Source organism: Lasiosphaeria miniovina (genome assembly GCF_030549165.1).
Source record: "Lasiosphaeria miniovina strain SMH2392-1A chromosome Unknown B0T26scaffold_2, whole genome shotgun sequence".
NCBI lineage: Eukaryota > Fungi > Ascomycota > Sordariomycetes > Sordariales > Lasiosphaeriaceae > Lasiosphaeria > Lasiosphaeria miniovina.
In genome coordinates, this window is record NW_026848221.1 from 6218421 (window position 1) to 6236944 (window position 18524).

Consider the following 18524-nt stretch of genomic DNA (forward strand, 5'->3'; position numbering starts at 1 on the left):
TGCGCGTTTAGGTTGTGTGTTGCGTGCAGCGGCGGCCGCGGCAGCATCGCTAGCATCATTAGCGAGCGGATATATAATTAGCGAGCAAAATTGTATAGATAATCAACAAATAAAACCGCCTATTAGTTCAAATAACGTCAATCAGTAAAATTACCGGGCCGTTTTACGGAGATTTGTTTACACAGTAGAAAGCAAACCCCTTTTCTCCTTACTACCTGCTGCGTGCAGTACAGCATATAGAGGGGAGATGGTATGCGGCATTCTCTGCTTGCAGCACAACAACAGCAGCATCTCAGAGACGAAAGAATTTGCCGGAGAGCGCTCAAAGAGTCCAGAACACCACCAAAAACGCCAAGACCAAACACGAGGGGGAAAAAACAGTGTGCGGGCCGCACACACACATAAGACGGGCCCCTCTGGGTGGGTGCACAACAGCTCCGTTCGATTTAAGCTTAAGTGAGTGGGGCAGCGACGAGCCAAAGAGCCAAGACTCCGACTTTTGGGTGAGGCAGCCAATGAGAAACGGGCCTCATACCCCATGTTTGGTGTGAATCCCGACTGTGGGAATCACCGTGTCCGTAAGGTTAGGCACGGTGCGCACTTTCCCTGAGCGCGCCCTCTCTTCTCTGTTCTTGCTGTCTAATGGTAATTTGTGTACATCGATACACGTATCTCGCACTCGAGTGAACGGACCGTATTTTGGGTGGTGATGGTGCCATCGGATCTCTGTCTTGTCAGTCCATCCGTCTGCCTGTATGCCTTCAATGTCTGATCCGATGGCATGGCAGGTCATTGCCGACTGAGGTGTTTTTCTCCCCCTCTTGCGTCGGTAGTGAGGTATGCACATTACGCGTGCGGCATTGGGTACTTCTCGCGGTACTTGCGCTTGGGCGTGCGGGACTGCGTGAGGTACAAGACAGATCGGAGCGACTGCTCCAGACCCAAGACCCCTCGCTGCTCAGAGGCCCAGAGACCCTAATTTTCGCTCGCTGGCTGGCGGCCGTGTGTTGGTTAGGCCAAAGTGCCAACATGTACTCCTCGCTTCTCCAATCCCCATTCAGATGATCATCTCCACGATACCCATCTCTTATCGGGCTTGACAAGTGGACATTGGACAAGGGGAGGCTCCTCCGCTGTTGGCTAAGAGTGGAGTGCCTAGGTGCCCCGGGGGTGGGGTACTGTACCTACTGCCTAGCAATGCAATGGACACATGGAGCCGCAGCACCTCTCCCCCCCCCCAGCAGCACTGATGCCCCTGAAGCCACCGGCTTTCAGTGGACGACCAAACTCTGACAGGGCACAGCAAGTGGTGGGATCACCTGCGCTACTGTAAATCCGGTATACCCCCGCATGGTTACACAAGTGTCTGGCCGATTATCTCTCCGCCTTGGCGGGTGCGAGACATCCATGCCGCCAATCATGTCCCTTGTAAATCCACTTTTGCTTTTGTCGCGATCTGGCCCGGCTCACTTCCCCCTCGCACGGGGAGCATCCATGGATATCAATGCGACATCACCAGCATCCTTTGTATTGAATACCTTCTAGATGGCGCAAGACGAGCGGGCGGATGTTTTCCTCTGATGATAAGAACTCGCATCCCCGGATGCAAGTTGATGATGCGATGCAGAATGAAACACTTCACAACGTCGTGCCGAAAGTTCCATGTTGGATGCCGAGTTGTCCGCTGCGCGGGGGGAACGAGTTGTTCGCCAGACACCAAGGCCAGCACTCCCTTCCCTGCCAGAGACGTCCCAGAGCTGAGGAGTGCTGAGAGCCTGAAGAGAGAGAGAGGCCGTTGTTTCCCGATTCATGACGTAGTATCTTCTCCAGCGAATCCAAAGCGCCCCCGATTACTTATCGTCAGCACGTAGATGAGGTGGATGAAGAGGATTCCGATCCCCGAAATAGCCCGCAGGTGGGCCATGCGAAACGGCGGCGTTCACGAGCCTCACCTGTGCCGCTCCGTTCGATCTCCGTTTCCCTAAATAACTCCCAGGACCCTGACGATTGCTGTGAACCACCACTTCAAGCGTTCTCTAGCCATTGGCTGGCTGCATCCTGCGCACATCGCCAATGCAACCCACCCCGGCAGCAACCCCTGCAAAACGACACGTGCACGGGGCACACAAGTTGGACGAAGCGGTGTGGTTAACATTTTACCCTCGTCGACTCGGCCACCGCAATGGGCTTCGCTCGGGAATCAGAGGCTGCGGGAATGGTCTGATCATTTCGTCATGCCGCGCTCTGAGCTGTGTACACCCACTTGCCATCAAGCGCTGTTGCTGCTGCCGCCTTTTGACCTCCAACCTCATTTCCGCGCTGTATAGAGATGCCATTTCGAGCTTTGCTTCTCTAACGAACACATACTTCGGTACTCATGGAGAGAATATGGCGTATCGCCCTGTTTTCCGAGCTGGATCTCTTCCGCGCGTCCCCAGATTTGGACATCACCATCGGCATGGCCGCCTTTACACAAGCCGACGCACAGTCAAGCCACGTCCAGCACGTCCTCAAGCCCAAGCAGAAACGCCGTCCTGCCATGGCCAGCAGCGCCGTATTCTCAACCGCACAATGCACAGTGGCAGCCAGGCACCGGGGGATTGATTGGCGTGCTCAACTCATGCCGCTACCGCCACGGGGCCGCTCTGCGACAGCGCTCGTAGCCCGCCTTCGGCTTGCGTGATCCCAGCTTCGAACCCAATCTTTTTGCTCATGGCAATGGCTTGTTCAAACATCCGGCGCGCCCTGGTAAGGTCGCCTGTTAGGCTTGCGATGTCGCCCAGATTGGCAAGCGAGACAGCGCAGGCCTCGTCGCACTCTGCAGTCCGTTTGTCACCTTGCGGCTCCGTCGCGTGCTGATTGGCATTCGATGCCCAGCGACGGGCTGCTGCCAGATAAGAAGCCCTCTGCTCTGCCGCTGTGGCTGCTTCCTTGGGTTGCTCCATCAGCCCATCCACCGGGGCATCGCCAATTGCCAATAGCGGGTGCTGAGCGAATGAAGTCGCAATGTTGTTCACTTGTAACCATGTCAGTGCAGTCACCATGTCAGTGTAGTCAATAGGCAGGGTCGGCCGCTTCGGATGGAATCACTGCAGCCATCCGACGCCTGCAAAACATCCGAAGGGGATTACTTACTCAAGACGGCAATGTGGCATGGCTCTTTGCACAGTTGGAGAGCGCGGAAGAAGAGGGGAAGTGCCAGGTGAAATTGCGACTTTGCTTCGTAGCTATGACCAAGCGCTGCAAGTTCCCAGTCAGCATCACCAACTCTGAGAGCTGGCAGACAGAGGTAGCTAGCGAGGTGGCTCTTACCTTCTAACGCTCCTCCCAACTCCTCTGAACTCATCCAGACGCCCTCTCCCTTCTTGAGACCTTCTGCGGTCCGTCTCCGTAGTTCACCAAGGCCTGTTTCGACGGCCCAAACAAGCCGCTCGTGGGCAAGTTCATCTTCGCGCATATGCTCATCCGAGTAGAGATCCGCAAGCTTGACGCTGATGGCAACTGACTTGGCCAGAATTCGGGTTCGTTTCCCCCAGAGCGTCTCTGTCACCTCGTCGAGGTTCTGTGGGTCCAACAGCGTCTTTGGTGCAGTTCCCTCCTTGACCTCCTTCTCCATGACCTGTACCCAACGCCTGCAATCCGCCAACAGCGCTTCCAGAGTCTTGGCGGCGTTCTCATAACTCTCGAGCTTCTCCAGCCATGCGGCAATCTGGATCCTGATCCCCATGACTTCGTCCGAGAAGGGATCGAGATTCATCTCGTTACATAGGTCCAAGGCCTTTTGGTAGTATTTCAGGGCGCGCTGGGGGTCTGGCGCGTAGTTGCTGTAGTACAGGGCTCTCCGCAAGGCCTGGGCAATGGGCTCGGGGAAGCGGGTGAACTGCTCGGCGTAGAAGTAGGTAAAGATTAGCACAATGGCGTAGCCAAAGATGGCAGTTATAGCTATCAGGCTGCGCGAACAGATTGTTAGCATCGGGGCGAGAGAGCAAGGGGCTCTGGTGCCGGGCAGCAAGCCAAACCAAGACCACGTACCCAACAAGAGCGGCAATGACCTCCTCGGGGTTCGTCCGATAAGCCTCCCTCAAGGCATCGCTACGAGCCAAGCCCACAAGATTCTTCAGGCTGTCCCAGAATAATCGGAATATCTGGCGATAGCTAGGCGGGTTGCGAGGACGCGGTTGCTCAGGGGCGCCCCTGACGTGGCTGGCATTTTGGGTCGTGCCGCCTCTCAAGGTCGACTGGCTGGACTTAAACCGGGATTGACGGCCAGTGGAGAGGATCATAGAACGGGTGCCCCTGAGCTGGCGGGTGGCGGCGAGCTCCAATTGCAACAGTAGCCAAGGCGGAGGCGAAGAATTGAGGCATCGCGGAGCTACAAGCCGGGCAAGCTGCTTCGCCGTCGCGGGCTGTCGTCGGGCTGTCGTGCACCTCGCGGCCGACATTGTGTTGGCTGGCTGGGCTGGGCGGGCGCTTTTATCTCGGGCGGGGCATCGAAATGGGATTCGGAATGCTTTGAAATTAGTCCGGGTGTGTCGTGACTGTGGTTGTTGCCGTCGGTTGTAACTCCGCTGTCGTCAAGATCTCCCGGTTTGAAGCTCTGGCCGAGCGCGGTCCTAAAAAAAACTAGGTACACCAATGCGCCTTGGAAGCTGTCGAGCTCGAGCCTTTCTGGATGCCTGAGGCCGTTAATTGTGTATATTATACGGCAGTTGCATCAGCCCCGGTCCACAAGTCATCCAATGGATTGCTCATCCCTGCGCCTTCCGCAAAGACACCAACCACAGTTGCACAGATACAGCTCGCGCCTGCCTCTTGTCTATCAAAACTTCGTCACAAGACGAATACGTACCTGCCCTGGTTATATCGAGTGATTGCATTTTCCCGCCTATAATCAATCAGCTCACCTTGATTCCCTCAACTCCGGCATCGGTGGGTCAATCATGATCAATATTTCTGCGTGGCTTTCAGATATGCTAGAGAACCCTGCACTTACACGCCAGGCCCCGAAGCAAATATCTCATCATGGCTGGCAAATTCGAGCCCAAGACGCCCGTGATCCTCGACCCTCCCAACTACGATCCCATTTCCCTTGAGGATCTGGCCCTGGCAAACGGTATGCAGACGGTCCTCGTCTCTCGTCCCTTGAGGGATAAACCGCTGTCTGGGATTACATGCCGGTCGGACGGCCTCTCCCTCTCGGTCTCTCAGGCGCCTAAGGCCTGTCTGGTCTGATGAAAAGAGACCCCCCGGGCTGGTGGTCACCAATCTTGTTGCGTTGTCGATGCAGGAAGCTGACACCCAACCTACCGTCGTCACAGGGGCTGAGGGCGGTAAATGCTATGTTGCTATCAAGGTACATGCCGCCTCGCCTCGAGAACCTCCTCAGACGACCACCTGACAGTTCGCTGCTGTGTTCGCCGTGGTGTCTTCTGTTCGTCTTGTGGTTGTTAACCTGGGCATGGGCCGCTTTCTCTAGGGGGTCGTCTACGACGTGACGGGAAACAAGGCTTACCAGCCAGGCGGCTCTTATAATGGTGAGTTTAGGCCGTGAAGATGCCATGATTCTTTGTGTGCTTTTCCTTCTCTCTCACACACACTTCCTCGCGGTATCCTTGTCACCGAGGGAGGCGGTCAGGAGGACTCTCCCGCGTCTGTGACCAGGGGGGTGTCCCAGCGAGGCCGGAGCAAGGGAAGCCTCTGCTGGTGGTTTACTGTAACCAACATGACGGTCAAGGGCGGACTGTTTGCTGGTTACGGAGACAGCTGGTTACGGAGACAGCTGGTCACGGAGAGTGCAGGGGGCATATATGGGATATATGTGATCAAAAGGCCCCCTCGGATCAGATATAAATATCTGCTCGGATCCCAAGGCCGTCCATCCAGTCTTCGTGCTAACCCCAACACCCCTGCTACATAGCATTCGCCGGAAAAGACGCCTCGCACGCCCTCGCCAAGACATCAACCAAGCCAGAGGACGTCAAGCCCGAGTGGCAGCACCTCGACGACAAGGAGAAGTCGACCCTCAACGACTGGGCCACCTTCTTCTCCAAGCGGTACAATATCATTGGCACAGTAGAGGGCGCCACCAATCGGGAGGAGGAATAGGAGAACGGCTGTCTTTTTTTCTTTTTTTTCTTTTTTTTCTTTCCCTTTCTCCTTCCAGCGATATCGACTCGAGATCTGCTCCGGGGAGACAATGTTTGTCTGTGTTTTGTGTGTTGTGCGTGCTGGGTTCATTACTGGTCTAAGCACAAAGCGTTGAACTGCAAGCAAACGTTGGGTTGCGATATTCTCTCCGTTCTTCGGCAGTCATGTTTCTCGACCGCGCGATCTTCTCGTTCTCGGCGGTTGAAGCCGATCGATCGATCAGCGCGAACGGTCTCGTTCGCTTTTCCCGGGGGAACGATTTGCCGGTGAAGTGGAAAGAGAACTAGTGGTCAGTGCAGAGAGTCGAAAAAGAAAGAGAGAAACCCCCAAAAAATATTTCCCGAAACTCGACACGAAAACTTTTCGCTGTGTGTGTTTGTGTGTTCACCAGGCCGCAAATTGTGGCCTAGGGGTGGGTGAAGAAAAGGGGGCCGCAAGCTTCGACGCCCCGTCCTGTCGTGCTTTGTTGGGGGGACGTACGTTTTGGACAAGGGCAAGGTTTGAGGGCAGTTGCGTTTGGGTTTGGGTTTTTGTACATACATACAGCTTTCGCTCTTTCCCCCCTCGAGAGGAGAGCTGGCCCGCTTCTCTACTACTATCATTTCCGTCTCGAGTATGACAAGGATATGAGGTTGCCATGTCATCGCCCGCAAACCCACCCCCCCCAGCTTCCCGTTCCCGTTGAGACAGAGAGGTGCACACACCCTTCATTCCCTTCTTTTTTTTTTTTTTGGCCCGTTGAGAAACATGCCCCGTCTGTACACATACATGACCTGTATGGCCTCTACCTATGTAGGTATATATTACCTACCACCGCCCCCTCCCTCCTTGTTGGCCCTATACTCGTCTTCTTCCCAACAAACCCCTGCGTACGTGCTTTCCCTTCCACGTGGCACCCGCTGCCGCTCGGTCTGCATCGTGTGTCACACCGAGAGGAGAGAGTACCTCCAGGGGGGTGGGTGGATGAGTGGGTGTGCAGCATGTATGTTCCTTAGGTTAGGTATGTATCCTTTTCTTTTCCCTTCTTATTTAGTTACAGGTAACTTTGGACAACAGACTTAAGAGATGGGTGAGAAGGACTCTCCTGATTTGACAGAAGGGTAGCGCAGCTTTTCTTTCTGCCCACACACTGGCACGAAACCGCACTGCTGTGGACGGGGAGAATACGCTAGGGAGGTAGGTAGTGTGTGTGTATGCGTGTGTATGTGTGTATGTGTATGTGCATATGCGTGCTTGTCCTCTGAGCCTTGCCTCTCGTGCTGAGTTGAGAGGGTGTTGACATACACACACCCCCTGTTCTTGAACCCCCCCTCGCGTTCAGTCTCTCGCTCCCCCTGCTTATGCCATGTCAGGCCCCGGCCGATCCCGCCCGCTGCCACGCAGCCTGCCAACCAGCATACCGATGCCATCACGTCTCTTGCTGTGCTGCCGTAGATCTGTATGAGTATGTGTGCGTGGAGTAGAGTGGTTTTCCATGTGTGTTGGCCGTATGTGCTGTATGATCAATGCCTCTCCTGCTATTGTATACATGGGATGGCCATGGCTTGCATGCAATTCTTCAGATATATATATGTATATATTACGTGTACATCAGGACAGGGAGCAGGCCTGGAACAACTTTCTGCCATTTTCTACAAAACAAACTCCGTCTTCAAGCGCATGAGCACAGTACGTAAACAGGGTACTTACCTATTGTTCCTTCCCGGCAGGCAGGCGGGTAGGCCGAGTGGTGTAGTGTGGCTATGGTAGCTTCGTTCTAAGTGTTGTGGAATAGTCTTCCTGTTCTATCCCAGCCAAGGCGGGGGGAAGAGGTGGCGCATAACGTGTTTCCGATTCTTGGGTGAGGTGAGTGTTGCAGATGGCGTGTCTCGTGGTAGAGAAAGCTCCCTAGAGAACAGGTGGAGAACGACGGTTGGATAAGCCCGACCGAGGGCTGGTACAGGCTACGTGCTGATGGACAACGTCACGTAGAAAGGACCCACGGGCAACGGTCACAGATGAGAGACGGAAATAGGAGTAGAGAGAGTCGGGTCTAAGCACGTGTACTATGTACCCATCTGTCTATGGCGCTTGACAGTTACAAGCTAACTAGGTTGCTCCGCCTTGCTGTGATATGCGATTGCTGTACGAATAGAGAAAGAAAGATTATTGTCAACCCCTTAGTCTACGGACCGCCACCAACAGAGAAGATAGGCGCAGAGAATTCTATCGCAAAACAAGCAAAGACAGGCATGTATGTGAAATCCGTCAATAGTAGATAACCCGTCGTCTAGAACCCTGGCGTCCCCTCACTATCTATTACACAGACGAGTTAGTTATTTGGAAGATCAGACAATAGAGAGTGAGTTCCAGTTACGCCCTCGACAAGAAGGAAAGGAAGGGTCTGGGTGGAAAGGGAAACACCAACCATGGATGCCCTTGACCTCTTCGACCCTTTAGAAACTGAAAGAGCCGTTGCTAGTGGCGGTCGGTGTATGGGCCTGGGCCTGGGCGACATGCTGTTGCTGGTTCATCTCGACAAGCCTGGAGCGGCAGTCGTCGCAGGGATAGTCTTGGTCCCAGACGTTGCGGAGCTTCTTGACGCGCCTGCACCGGTGCCCCTCGGTGTTCCGCGCTTGGTGGCAATGCGACTTGAGCCTGTAGACCGAGTGCCCGCAGGTGAATATGAACTCTTCAAAGTCGCACATGTTGAGAGGCCGTGAGAGGCGTAGGAGGTCTCTATGAGCAAGGTAGCTTGAGCCTCGATTCTGAACAGCGGGCACGCTCCTTCAGAGAGCGACCGTTGGTGTTGTATTGGCGACTGGGCGTGTGTTTATTGGAGACTTGGTGTACAAGAGAGCATAGAAGTTGAGATGCCAAGGATGAGTTGTCGGGTTGAGGTGCTCTTTGAGATGAAAACTGAAGAGGCCGAGTGTCGAGACAGCCAGTGAAGACTGGCGGCGAGAGCAACATATATATAGGTATATATTTTATACGTCTTGCCGCCGTAGTGGCTGGCTGTTTGTTTGAGAAGTGTGGCCATTGCAGACAGATGGAAAAGCTTATGTCTAGACAGTCTCCATTCCCAACATGATGCATCAACACAGCTACCAGGCCAATTCGCACTCCTGCAAACTCGTGCTGACGAATAGCCGGAAGGCACGCCTCGGTTAGACAAATGCAGAAGAACAGGATGTCGTGATGGAAGGAAGCCAACAAGAAATAGTCAACTGTTGTCTGCGAACGACAGATCACATCCTGGCGCGTGGGCTAGGACGAAGAGTGCCTGGAGGTTTGATCTTGATGTAGATGGTGCGCCGGCCACGGATGATGACTTGACGACCTTGAGATGGGACAGGGGAATCAGCAGCAGTGGCAAGAAGCAAGTGTCCTACAACTGGATACTGCATCTGCACATGGCAAACAGAAGGACAGGTGGGGACAGTATTGGCCAAATCGCTGGACCATGAGCATGAGAGCTACTTGCAAGAGCAATAGGTAGGCCATCATGGTGTATGATGCGAGACGGCGTCAAGACTGCTTGCCGAGCGCCACAAAGACCTTGATGGTAAAGACCGGACGAAGAGGCTAGGCGAAACGCTTGATCAAGCGACCAAAACAGTTCCTACAAGAGCAAGAGTACCTGCTTGTACGTAGTTTTGGACGAGGGCATATAAGAAATGGCTTGATTCATCTTCGAAGCCATGTTTAGCTTGCAGTTTCGCGGCCAAACAAGTTTATCCTATCTGTCTATCTAAGTGGGCCACAGTTGTCAATAGAAGTCGCAGAAAAAAGCCAACGGCGTCAAAACATCGGATGGAACCGGACGGTCTGTGAAAGGACGAGGCCACGCTGTGTTCCTCCCCCAGCACGTTTAGGATGTGCTGTGCACTCTCCGCTCCGAAGCAAACAAGCCGGGTATGACACAGGACAGTTGTGGAATACCAGTCTCTGGGGACGTGGAGCCGCCACGCCGGTCTACATCTCCACGGCCTACTTGCCACGGCATCCATGCCCGGTCTCCTTTCGGAAGTGGAAAATGACATGTTTCTGCAGTGGACGGCGGATTACCCAGACAGGAGAGCCAAGCCAGCAAGAGCTTCTTCAATGTTTGCTGCATTGCCGAATTCGCAGGCCGGAAAAAGCGGGTTGAGGTCAGGGTACGTTCCACAACAGCTGGTAGCGGCCTTCATCCAAATCAACGAGGGAGCCGCGAGCCTAGGCGTCATGCAACCAACTACAAATCCCAAGCGCAGATTTTTATCTGGCCCAAGAGCACAGCTAGGAGAAACCTCTAGCCGCGTAGCTCATCGGCTCGGGAATCTGATCGCAGTCTGCCGGGAAGCTTTGGAGGGGTGCTGCAGAAGCCGCATATGTTTTGGAGGGGGATCTGCGAAGTTGAACCTCCAAAAAGGGGCCCAGCAGAGGCCGCCCACCCGGCCTGCCACGTACATACCAACCCTCCGTGATGTAATGGAAACGCTCCGTCACTGACTTGCAAATTCCATCAGCTGAAACGCGTAGAGGTCGTAATACTAGAGTGAGGCATCATCTGGAGAATGAACTTAAAAGAGTAAAAATAATCCGAGTTGAGGGCTTAGAATTGTCCCTTCTCTATCAGTGGAGGCAGCCGACCCGCACCGGCTAGGTGTAATAGAAAGTCAGGCTCAGGTACATGTATGCCTTTGCGAAATAAATAAAGAAAAGAAAAAAAAAGAAAAAAAAAAGAAAGAAAGAAAAAACGCCAGGGATTTGAAGGACGATGGGACGGTTGTCGCCGCCGAAGTCGGGGTTCCCAGTAGTACACAACCAGATTTGATCGTCGTGATATTTGTACGGGTAATAGCAAAATATAGGACACGAAAAAAGATAGACCGGCAAAAGAGGTGGAAATAAAACCAAAACTATTAATAATTTGATGGATGCAAGAGCAGCTTCAATTAGTAAGGGAGCAGAGAATCCAGAAAAAGCCTCCAGAAAAAGGAAAGAAGGGAAAAGACGAAACCGCTAAGATACAAACGAGGAAAAAGGAACTCAAAGTTCTATGAAATAGGTACGTACATGTAATAGTGTAATAGGAACGAGACGTCTGGAAGAGGAAGGAGAGGAGGCGCAGCACGTGACGCGGCCAGCAAAGAGGCCGCTCAATCACAGGGCAGCTTGTCTTGGCTCGCACCATGCCTGCACCTGACACTGGACTCGCTGTTGGTTGCCTTCCTGTGCTCGTCGTGCTTGCCAATCTCAGCACTCACCGACACCAGTTAAGATCCCGAAGCCGGCTGACGAGCCGTGATTGGCTTAAACTCCCCCCTCGTCACCGAAAAAACCGACGAGGGCTAGTAAGGAGTCGATGAGGGACGGGAATGAGGCGGACAGCCGAGACTTTGGTTGCCTACTCAGTACTGCCCACTACCGCCGGTTCCAGCTTGCTCTACAATCCGGGAGTCTGTCTGACGTGAACGCACCCGTCTGCATCCGTAACCACGCCCACACACCCGTGCTCTCTATCGCTATCGCTGTCGCTGTCGTTGCCGCTGTCTAGCGCTGGGATCTGACCCTGTCTTCAACTAAACCACATACCTAGCTTACCCACGGGGCACCCGCTTTGCTGGGTCTTGCCTCTTTTAATCGCACCTCGCCGAGTCTTATCGACTAAGCTGCATCATTTCCATTTCCATTTCCATCGCCGTCGCCCATCGCCCATCGCCCCATCGCCCCGTCCTCACGCCAGCCCGTTGCATCTTTCCCGCGTGCATCTTTCGCCCGCCGGGCAATTTCCAACCGATTCAATCAGCAGGCATCCATCCATCCCAACGGAGCCGGAGACAGACCAGAGCCAGAGCCTTGGTCGGGCCGTGACGAATGCTTTGCCTCGCCTTACGCTTTTCGCACCCAAATAAAGAGTAGACTGCAGATATCGATCGAGACGCCGCTCGCCCAATATTTGGCCCGCCTCGAGATCTGCCTCCAGCTGCCGATATGTTCTGCGTCAGCCAGGGACACTGAGGTCGGGTGTTTTTGTGTCCAATTTGCAATCCTCAGGCAGACCGCCAGTCCGCAGTCTGCGTCGTCCACCACCACTTGCCCACCACCACACCACCATCTAGAACTCTGTCGACCAAAATTTCATCTGCAAGCCCCGATTTGTCCGCCGTGTGCCCAGCTCGACTCAGCTCACTCGGCTCAGTCTCGGGCCCCTTTGTTATTTTGCCTGTTAGTACCCAACAGCTCTCTGCCTTTTCCCATTTCTTTCGTGCCATTCCCTTCGCCTGCCTGCCTTATGAGTCGTCGTTCCTTGTCATCTCTCCTCTCCTTCCATCTATCCGTCTCTGTCATCTCTCCTATCTCTGCCTCGGGCTTCCCACTGTTCACTACAAAGACCTGTCTGCCGCCCTTGCGCTGGCTCGCACCGTGTTTGCTCTGCCGCCGACTTGGACCGTAGTCGGCCTTTTGTTCCTCTGGCATGCTATCCCGGTAGTTGCCTTGCTAATATCTGCCCAAAGATCCGGACACTGCATATCTCCATCGCACTAGCGGCGGGGCTGCCTGAGCAAGTGTTGGTTTGTTGAATTTGACAACTGGGCGACCCAGAGCTGGCGGCTGGCTGGCTCTTACCTTTGCGTCATGTCGCAACATTTGCAATTTACAGGTCTGGTATGACGAGCCCCCATCTCCTGGACTCCATGTATTGCCGTTGTCTAGCACAGTTTCCTGTTGCGTGGGGACTGACTCGGTACATAGCCATTCCACCCGCCAGGCGTTTCCGCTCCTCCCCCAACTTCGCCTGGCTCTCCTGAATCTATCACCATGGATGGAATTCCACAGCCGGCGGACTTGGACATGCGCTCGTTTGGAAACTATGCCCACTTTTCTACGCCCAGCCCGGGCAGCCAGGAGACTTTGGGTGGACTTCAGCCGTTTGGCGGTTCTCAGGATGTCCTGCATGATAATAATCTCGCTCTGAACAAGTTCATTCATGACTTCAAGAATGAATCTTGGAACCCTCTCAGAGCCAACTCTCACGGATTCGGAGGTAGGCAGCCCCTCGGGGTTCCCATGAATTTTACAACTCTAAATTTTCCTGCCATCTATCGTAACACCACGGTGCCTTCCGAGTGTAGCACTGTTGTTCCCTCCGATTCTGGCTATGGCACTTTGGCAAACCCCTCGGTATCTGGCGATACGGACCATAACACAGAGACTCAGAGTCTCATTGTGCCACTTTCAAACCTCCAGCTCCCAGCCGGGTCAAACACAGATGCCATGCCATCCGCGGATAAGCATCGCCAGAGGAGAGCCTGGAACCGCGGCGCTGCCACTAACTTGGGCACCAATCCTCTTATTTGCCCATCCTGCGACGCGGCCGTCAGGACACAATCAGAACTAACGTGAGTCTTGCACATGACCCCCTGCATCGTGTGTCGACTAAAAACAGACATCAGAAAACACGAGCAGCGCCACGCAAAACCCTTCCGTTGTGACGAGCCTGGGTGCTTGCGCAGCAAAGAAGGATCTGGATTCAGCACCAACAACGATCTTCTTCGACACAAGCAGTCTGTCCACCGTGCCGATGGAACCAAATACCGATGTGACATTTCGCAGTGCAGGACCAGGTTCAAGGCGTGGCCCAGGGCGGATAATTTCAGATCGCATCTCAAGAAGATTCACAACTATCTTGTTGGCCCCAACGATGATTTAGAGAGATTTATCTTGCAGTAAGCCCTCCCACCCGAAGCAGTCGGTCTTGGCTAACGTTTGTGTGTGTACTTTCCAGACCGCCCATGCGCTCAGAGTCTGTCAGTCTTCATTCTTCCGAGGCGATTGCACCAGATATGGACACGCACCCCCATTTGGATTCTACACCTCATATGCCTTGGGTTGGATTAGAGCCAAGTCGGCTTGACTCGATGGCATCCCCAGGCGGATTTACCGGACAAATGGGCAGCATGATGCAACTCACGAGCCACCCACGTCTTATGGATGAACAGGATTTTTCCACCCTGACTGGTGCTGGCGGAATTCAAGTTCAGGACCAGGCGTCTTTGGATAATATTAATTTGCAGCTTGATATGGATCCCGTCATGTCTGAGTTGAATACTCCCCAAGGTCACCTTCCAGTGGTAGAAGTTGAACCCCCTCTGCCTGAAGAGTCAGCCCCTGGAAGCCATTCGTGCATCGCCCCGGATATGTTGAGCCGTTCTGGCATGCAAAGCCGTCATTCGTCGGGCCAACGGGATATCGGACGCCAGCAGGAGGCGGATGAAGACCGCGACTCCACTTTTGCCCAAGAAGAGGATCGGACCGGACAGGAGGACGAGCCCAATGTCCTTCAGCAACCAGGCGAGCTTGAACGAGACGCCGCCATTGAGGATGCTTCCTTGGATGCTGATGCAGATGATGACCTCGAGGACACGCATAGTCCCTATGAAGTCCATTATGACAAGCACATCACGCTCCCCCCGCTACGAGACACGTCGGAAGGTGTCCTTGAGGGCTTCACCCCGCTCAAATACAGCGGCAGCCCACAAACAACTAAAGCTACGGACTCTTACGAAGAGATGGCGGATCATGAGACTGACGCGCGCGACTTGATCAAGAGGTTGACGTTGATGAATCCAAGTGTGCTTGACAAGGTCATACTAGAACTTGGATATCAAAAGTCGAAAGAAGCAGAAGCCAAGTCCAAGAAGAACCAGGCTAGCCTCACCCCCCTAGCCGCAAACACGGTGCCTTGTCCAACCTGTGGCAAGTCGTTCCAGCGGCCCTGCGAGCTCAAGTACGTCTAGCCAGCAACACATATGTCTCTCCTAGATGCAAAATGCTGATTCGTTCTCTAGGAAACACGAAAAACGACATATTAAACCTTACGCGTGCACCTTTCCGCGATGCGGGAAAAGTTTTGGAAGCAAAAACGACTGGAAGCGGCACGAAAACAGTCAGCACTTCCAACTCGAAGTCTGGAGATGCGATATGAAGTCCAACAACGAGGAATGCGGGAGGGTCTGCCACCGGAGAGAGACTCTCAAGTTGCATCTGGAAAAGGATCACGAAATCACGGATCAGAAGAATATCGAGGAGAAGTGGAACAGCTGCCGCATCGGCCGCAACTGCGAGACACGTTTCTGGTGTGGATTTTGCGAGAAGACGATCGAGTTCAAGAACAACGGCGCCTTTGCTTGGACTGAGCGCTTTGACCATATCGACGATCACTACAGCGGACGAGCGGAGCCGAAGATGGACATCTCAAAGTGGAAGGACGTTGACGCCGACATCACACTCAACGCCTTCGAGTTGGCGCCAGGCAAGAACGCGAGGCGGGCCAAACAGAGTCCCGAAGACTCGGGGCCGCCGACCCGGCACTCAGATAAACCTCAAAAACGAAGCGCCGAGTCGAGTGACGACGACTTTTCGCAGCGAGCCAAACGTGCCAAAGCTGGGAATGACGTGTTTTGGTCCTGTGTAAGATTGGTCCCCGCTGCCCCCTGAACCTACCCGTTGTCGACTCAGCTGACCCTCCCGTCTTAGTGTGCCTGCAAAAACTATTGGAGTCCAGACATGACGGCTACGTGTTTGGAATCACAGTGTGGCCATAGGCGATGCGATACTTGCCGAGTGAGGACACACAATATCACCGAGGAAAAGCGGGCTTGAATGTCCTCCTGATGACTTGAGTCTTGATGGCTCGAGTCCTAATGACTTGAGATTTTACACGACTTGCGTATATATTCTCGGTTCTCGTGTTTTATAAGTGGAATGATATTTTTGGCATAATACCCCTGGGAAAGAGGTAGCGGGCTTCAACAGACACGACTTTGGGATTACTACAGCGGATGGAATGGTTGGGATTCTGCATGTTTTGGCGCTCTGGAGGTGGCGTTTGTTGGGTTCTTTTTTGATTTTTTTTCAGCACAGCTAGCAGTGCAGGTTTACGAGCAATGAACACGATTCGGATGTACTATACAGTACTTGCAAAGACGCCTACTTGCGGATGGATGCGCTGCAGGACAAGTCTGAAGTTTAGATCTTGGTACTTTCAACCGGCCATCCTGCCTTAGGTAGGTATGCAATCCTTTTTTTTTCTCCGTTCGTCTCTCCGAAGTCCGCCTCCCTGCCGAAAACCGCGCGCTTAGCTTAGCTTAGCGAACCAAAATCCCACGACGACGACGACTCATGCAGGGGGGAGGTAGACTGAAACAGAGCAGAAAGGAAAGATTTATTTCGTCAAAGAGGAAAGAGGGAGGAGAGAGTGGCAAGAAAAATGATGAGACCTACGGATCAGCTGCGGCTGATGACGAGGGTGGTGATTATGGGATGATGATGATGGGAGGTGGAGGGATGGAGGGGAGAGCGGATGGCTTGCCAGATGGAGGGACGGATGTTAGGTAGGTAGCTCAGCTGAGTTAGTTATTGTTATTATTACCTACAGTTGGGATGTGTGTGTATGTTATGTAGGTCCCGTCGGACGGCGGCTGCCAAGTAAGGAAGATAGGCCACGCAGGCAGACCTGCAGAAATATGGAATTTACTTACTTACTTGCGTACGTAGGAGGGCCAGGCGATGGTGGTGGTGGTGGCGGCAACGAGAGGACTACGTACTGAGACGGGGACATGTGGGCGCGGTGGTGATGGCGGTGGTTGGTTAATTCTCTGTTTTATTTTTATCCGTAGGCAAGGTATTGTATTGTATTATATTAGTACCTTAGTAGTGTAGAGGTCTTCATGTTTCCGGGCTTCTTTGTAAATATGTACATTATAGCCAATGGAGGGTAGGTAATTCCGTAGGCAACTGTTCCGTTGTATTGCCGACTCGAGACTTCCACATGGCTGGCTACGTTTCCTTGGGTTTACGTTGAGGGCTTTTGGCATATACAGCACTAGTGAATCTCGGCGAAGAGGCAAATGGGAGAGAGCAGGAGGTGGGGAGGAGACCGAAAACCGCAGTGCCACCGCATTTTCCGTCTGTCTGGAATAGGATGGGAGAAGTTTACCGTACTGTCGTCACCATACTTGATCACATGAAAGACAAATGGGGTTTTGTCTTCTTCAGAGTGTTTTTATCGAATAAGAACGAGGCGTCAAATCGTCTTGTCTTTATTTAGCCCAGTCTTTTTTGAGATTTGGAAAGAGGTGGCTTTTTGGGGGAGTCGAGCTAACAGAACATGCATACGGGGAAGCAAGCAGCCGGGAGGACGACCGTCAAGACGGGGGAGAACGCAGCCTGCAGCAAACTAGAGCAGAGAGCCATTTGGCATTTCCCAAACTCGTTCGCCTCAGCCAAGCTGGGCTGGGCTGGGATGGGCAAGACAAGCATGGGCTTGGCTGCGTGTGTTCCGGCCTGTAAGATGATGAGATGGAAGGAATGAAAGGAATTGCATGGCAAAGGGAGTGACAAAGTGAAGCTTTCTTCAGGTCCGCTGTCAAGCAAGGTACGGATAGGTGGGAAAGCCTATTCGGCAGCCGCCGGTCATCCCGTCGACATCTCATCCCATTCGTCAAAAAGATGACGCTCGAGTCGAGACAGCCACCCAGGGAAGGCGAGCATAGGGTAAAAGAGCAGTGGGTGAGACGATCTTTTCTTTTTCTCGACTTCTTCCCGCAAGGTCAAGCGAAGAAGCATCGTTGAGGCGTTGGCGTCGCGTGTTTCAACGAATGGAGGTGCAGAAACCACCCATAAGCACCGATTAGGAACTGGCCCGGGGATGCAGGGGGTGCGCGTGTGGAGACTGGACGGTTGTCTGTCTGTCTGTCTTCTTCTTATTGCCACGCCAAAGTACGGTACGTACTATGTAGCTTGGTAAGGTTTTTAACGAAACACTGAGGATCTGGAGTAGAAGTAGAGTGTACTTACCTAGGCACCCACTAAAAACGAGGCAACCATGGCCGCTGCGACACTAACGCTCCGACCCGGACGCCTTACCAGGCTTAATCTGTTTGGTCAATTACGGCTTTGGGCCAATTACCCGATGGGACGCTCACCGAGGCAGGCACAGCCTAGAAGGCGACTCGAAAGAAAGCAGAATGCCTGAATGCCTGATTAGTTGGGCGCCCAGCCCAAGCTCCATCCGGACGTTAGTCTCTTGCGGCTGTGAAACGGCTTTTGCTGCTTTCCTCGTCTTGAACTAGTTCTCGATTCCAGAATTAAAAATGCCCGCGCTAGAGGGCGTTTGCCCAACGGTAATGCGTGGTGTTGGTGGGTTACATGTTGTAATTGGTGGCTGGGCGTCCTGAGCGATCCGATCCGCTTACCTTGTTCAGGATACCGAATCGGGATTGAATGACGACTTCAGCGACGACATCACTACCTACGTAGGTATGTAAACCTGAGACCCAGATAGAACCAGCAAGAAGTAGTGGCATTGTTGCTCGCTCCGAGGTGGGTTCGGGGCGGGTGATGTAGGT

The 18524-nt window shown here is 53.4% G+C and overlaps 4 protein-coding genes across 4 annotated transcripts; 2 read left to right on the forward strand and 2 right to left on the reverse strand.

Moving 5' to 3' along the window:
- Positions 1 to 2618: 2618 nt before the first annotated feature.
- On the reverse strand, positions 2619 to 4283 carry B0T26DRAFT_636943 (uncharacterized protein; the record flags this gene model as incomplete). The annotated part of the gene is made up of 4 exons (XM_060436883.1): positions 2619 to 3016; positions 3136 to 3240; positions 3313 to 3950; positions 4033 to 4283. 4 exons carry the CDS (start codon positions 4281 to 4283, stop codon positions 2619 to 2621), a joined length of 1392 nt encoding a protein of 463 aa, XP_060301450.1.
- Positions 4284 to 5022: 739 nt separating this feature from the next.
- Positions 5023 to 6105, forward strand: B0T26DRAFT_738898 (cytochrome b5-like heme/steroid binding domain-containing protein; the record flags this gene model as incomplete). Its single annotated transcript, XM_060443647.1, has 4 exons — positions 5023 to 5113; positions 5319 to 5353; positions 5477 to 5534; positions 5918 to 6105. 4 exons carry the CDS (start codon positions 5023 to 5025, stop codon positions 6103 to 6105), a joined length of 372 nt encoding a protein of 123 aa, XP_060301451.1.
- Positions 6106 to 8666: 2561 nt separating this feature from the next.
- Positions 8667 to 8834, reverse strand: B0T26DRAFT_609918 (uncharacterized protein; the record flags this gene model as incomplete). The annotated part of the gene is made up of 1 exon (XM_060435884.1): positions 8667 to 8834. A coding segment is annotated over one exon (168 nt), but the record flags the coding sequence as incomplete, so codon positions are not given.
- A 3913-nt stretch (positions 8835 to 12747) lies between these two features.
- B0T26DRAFT_178543 (uncharacterized protein) lies at positions 12748 to 15914 on the forward strand. Its single transcript, XM_060433603.1, has 5 exons — positions 12748 to 12775; positions 12868 to 13514; positions 13569 to 13841; positions 13901 to 14902; positions 14964 to 15914. Exons 2-5 carry the CDS (start codon positions 12934 to 12936, stop codon positions 15610 to 15612), a joined length of 2505 nt encoding a protein of 834 aa, XP_060301453.1. The 5' UTR covers positions 12748 to 12775; positions 12868 to 12933; the 3' UTR covers positions 15613 to 15914.
- Positions 15915 to 18524: the final 2610 nt, after the last annotated feature.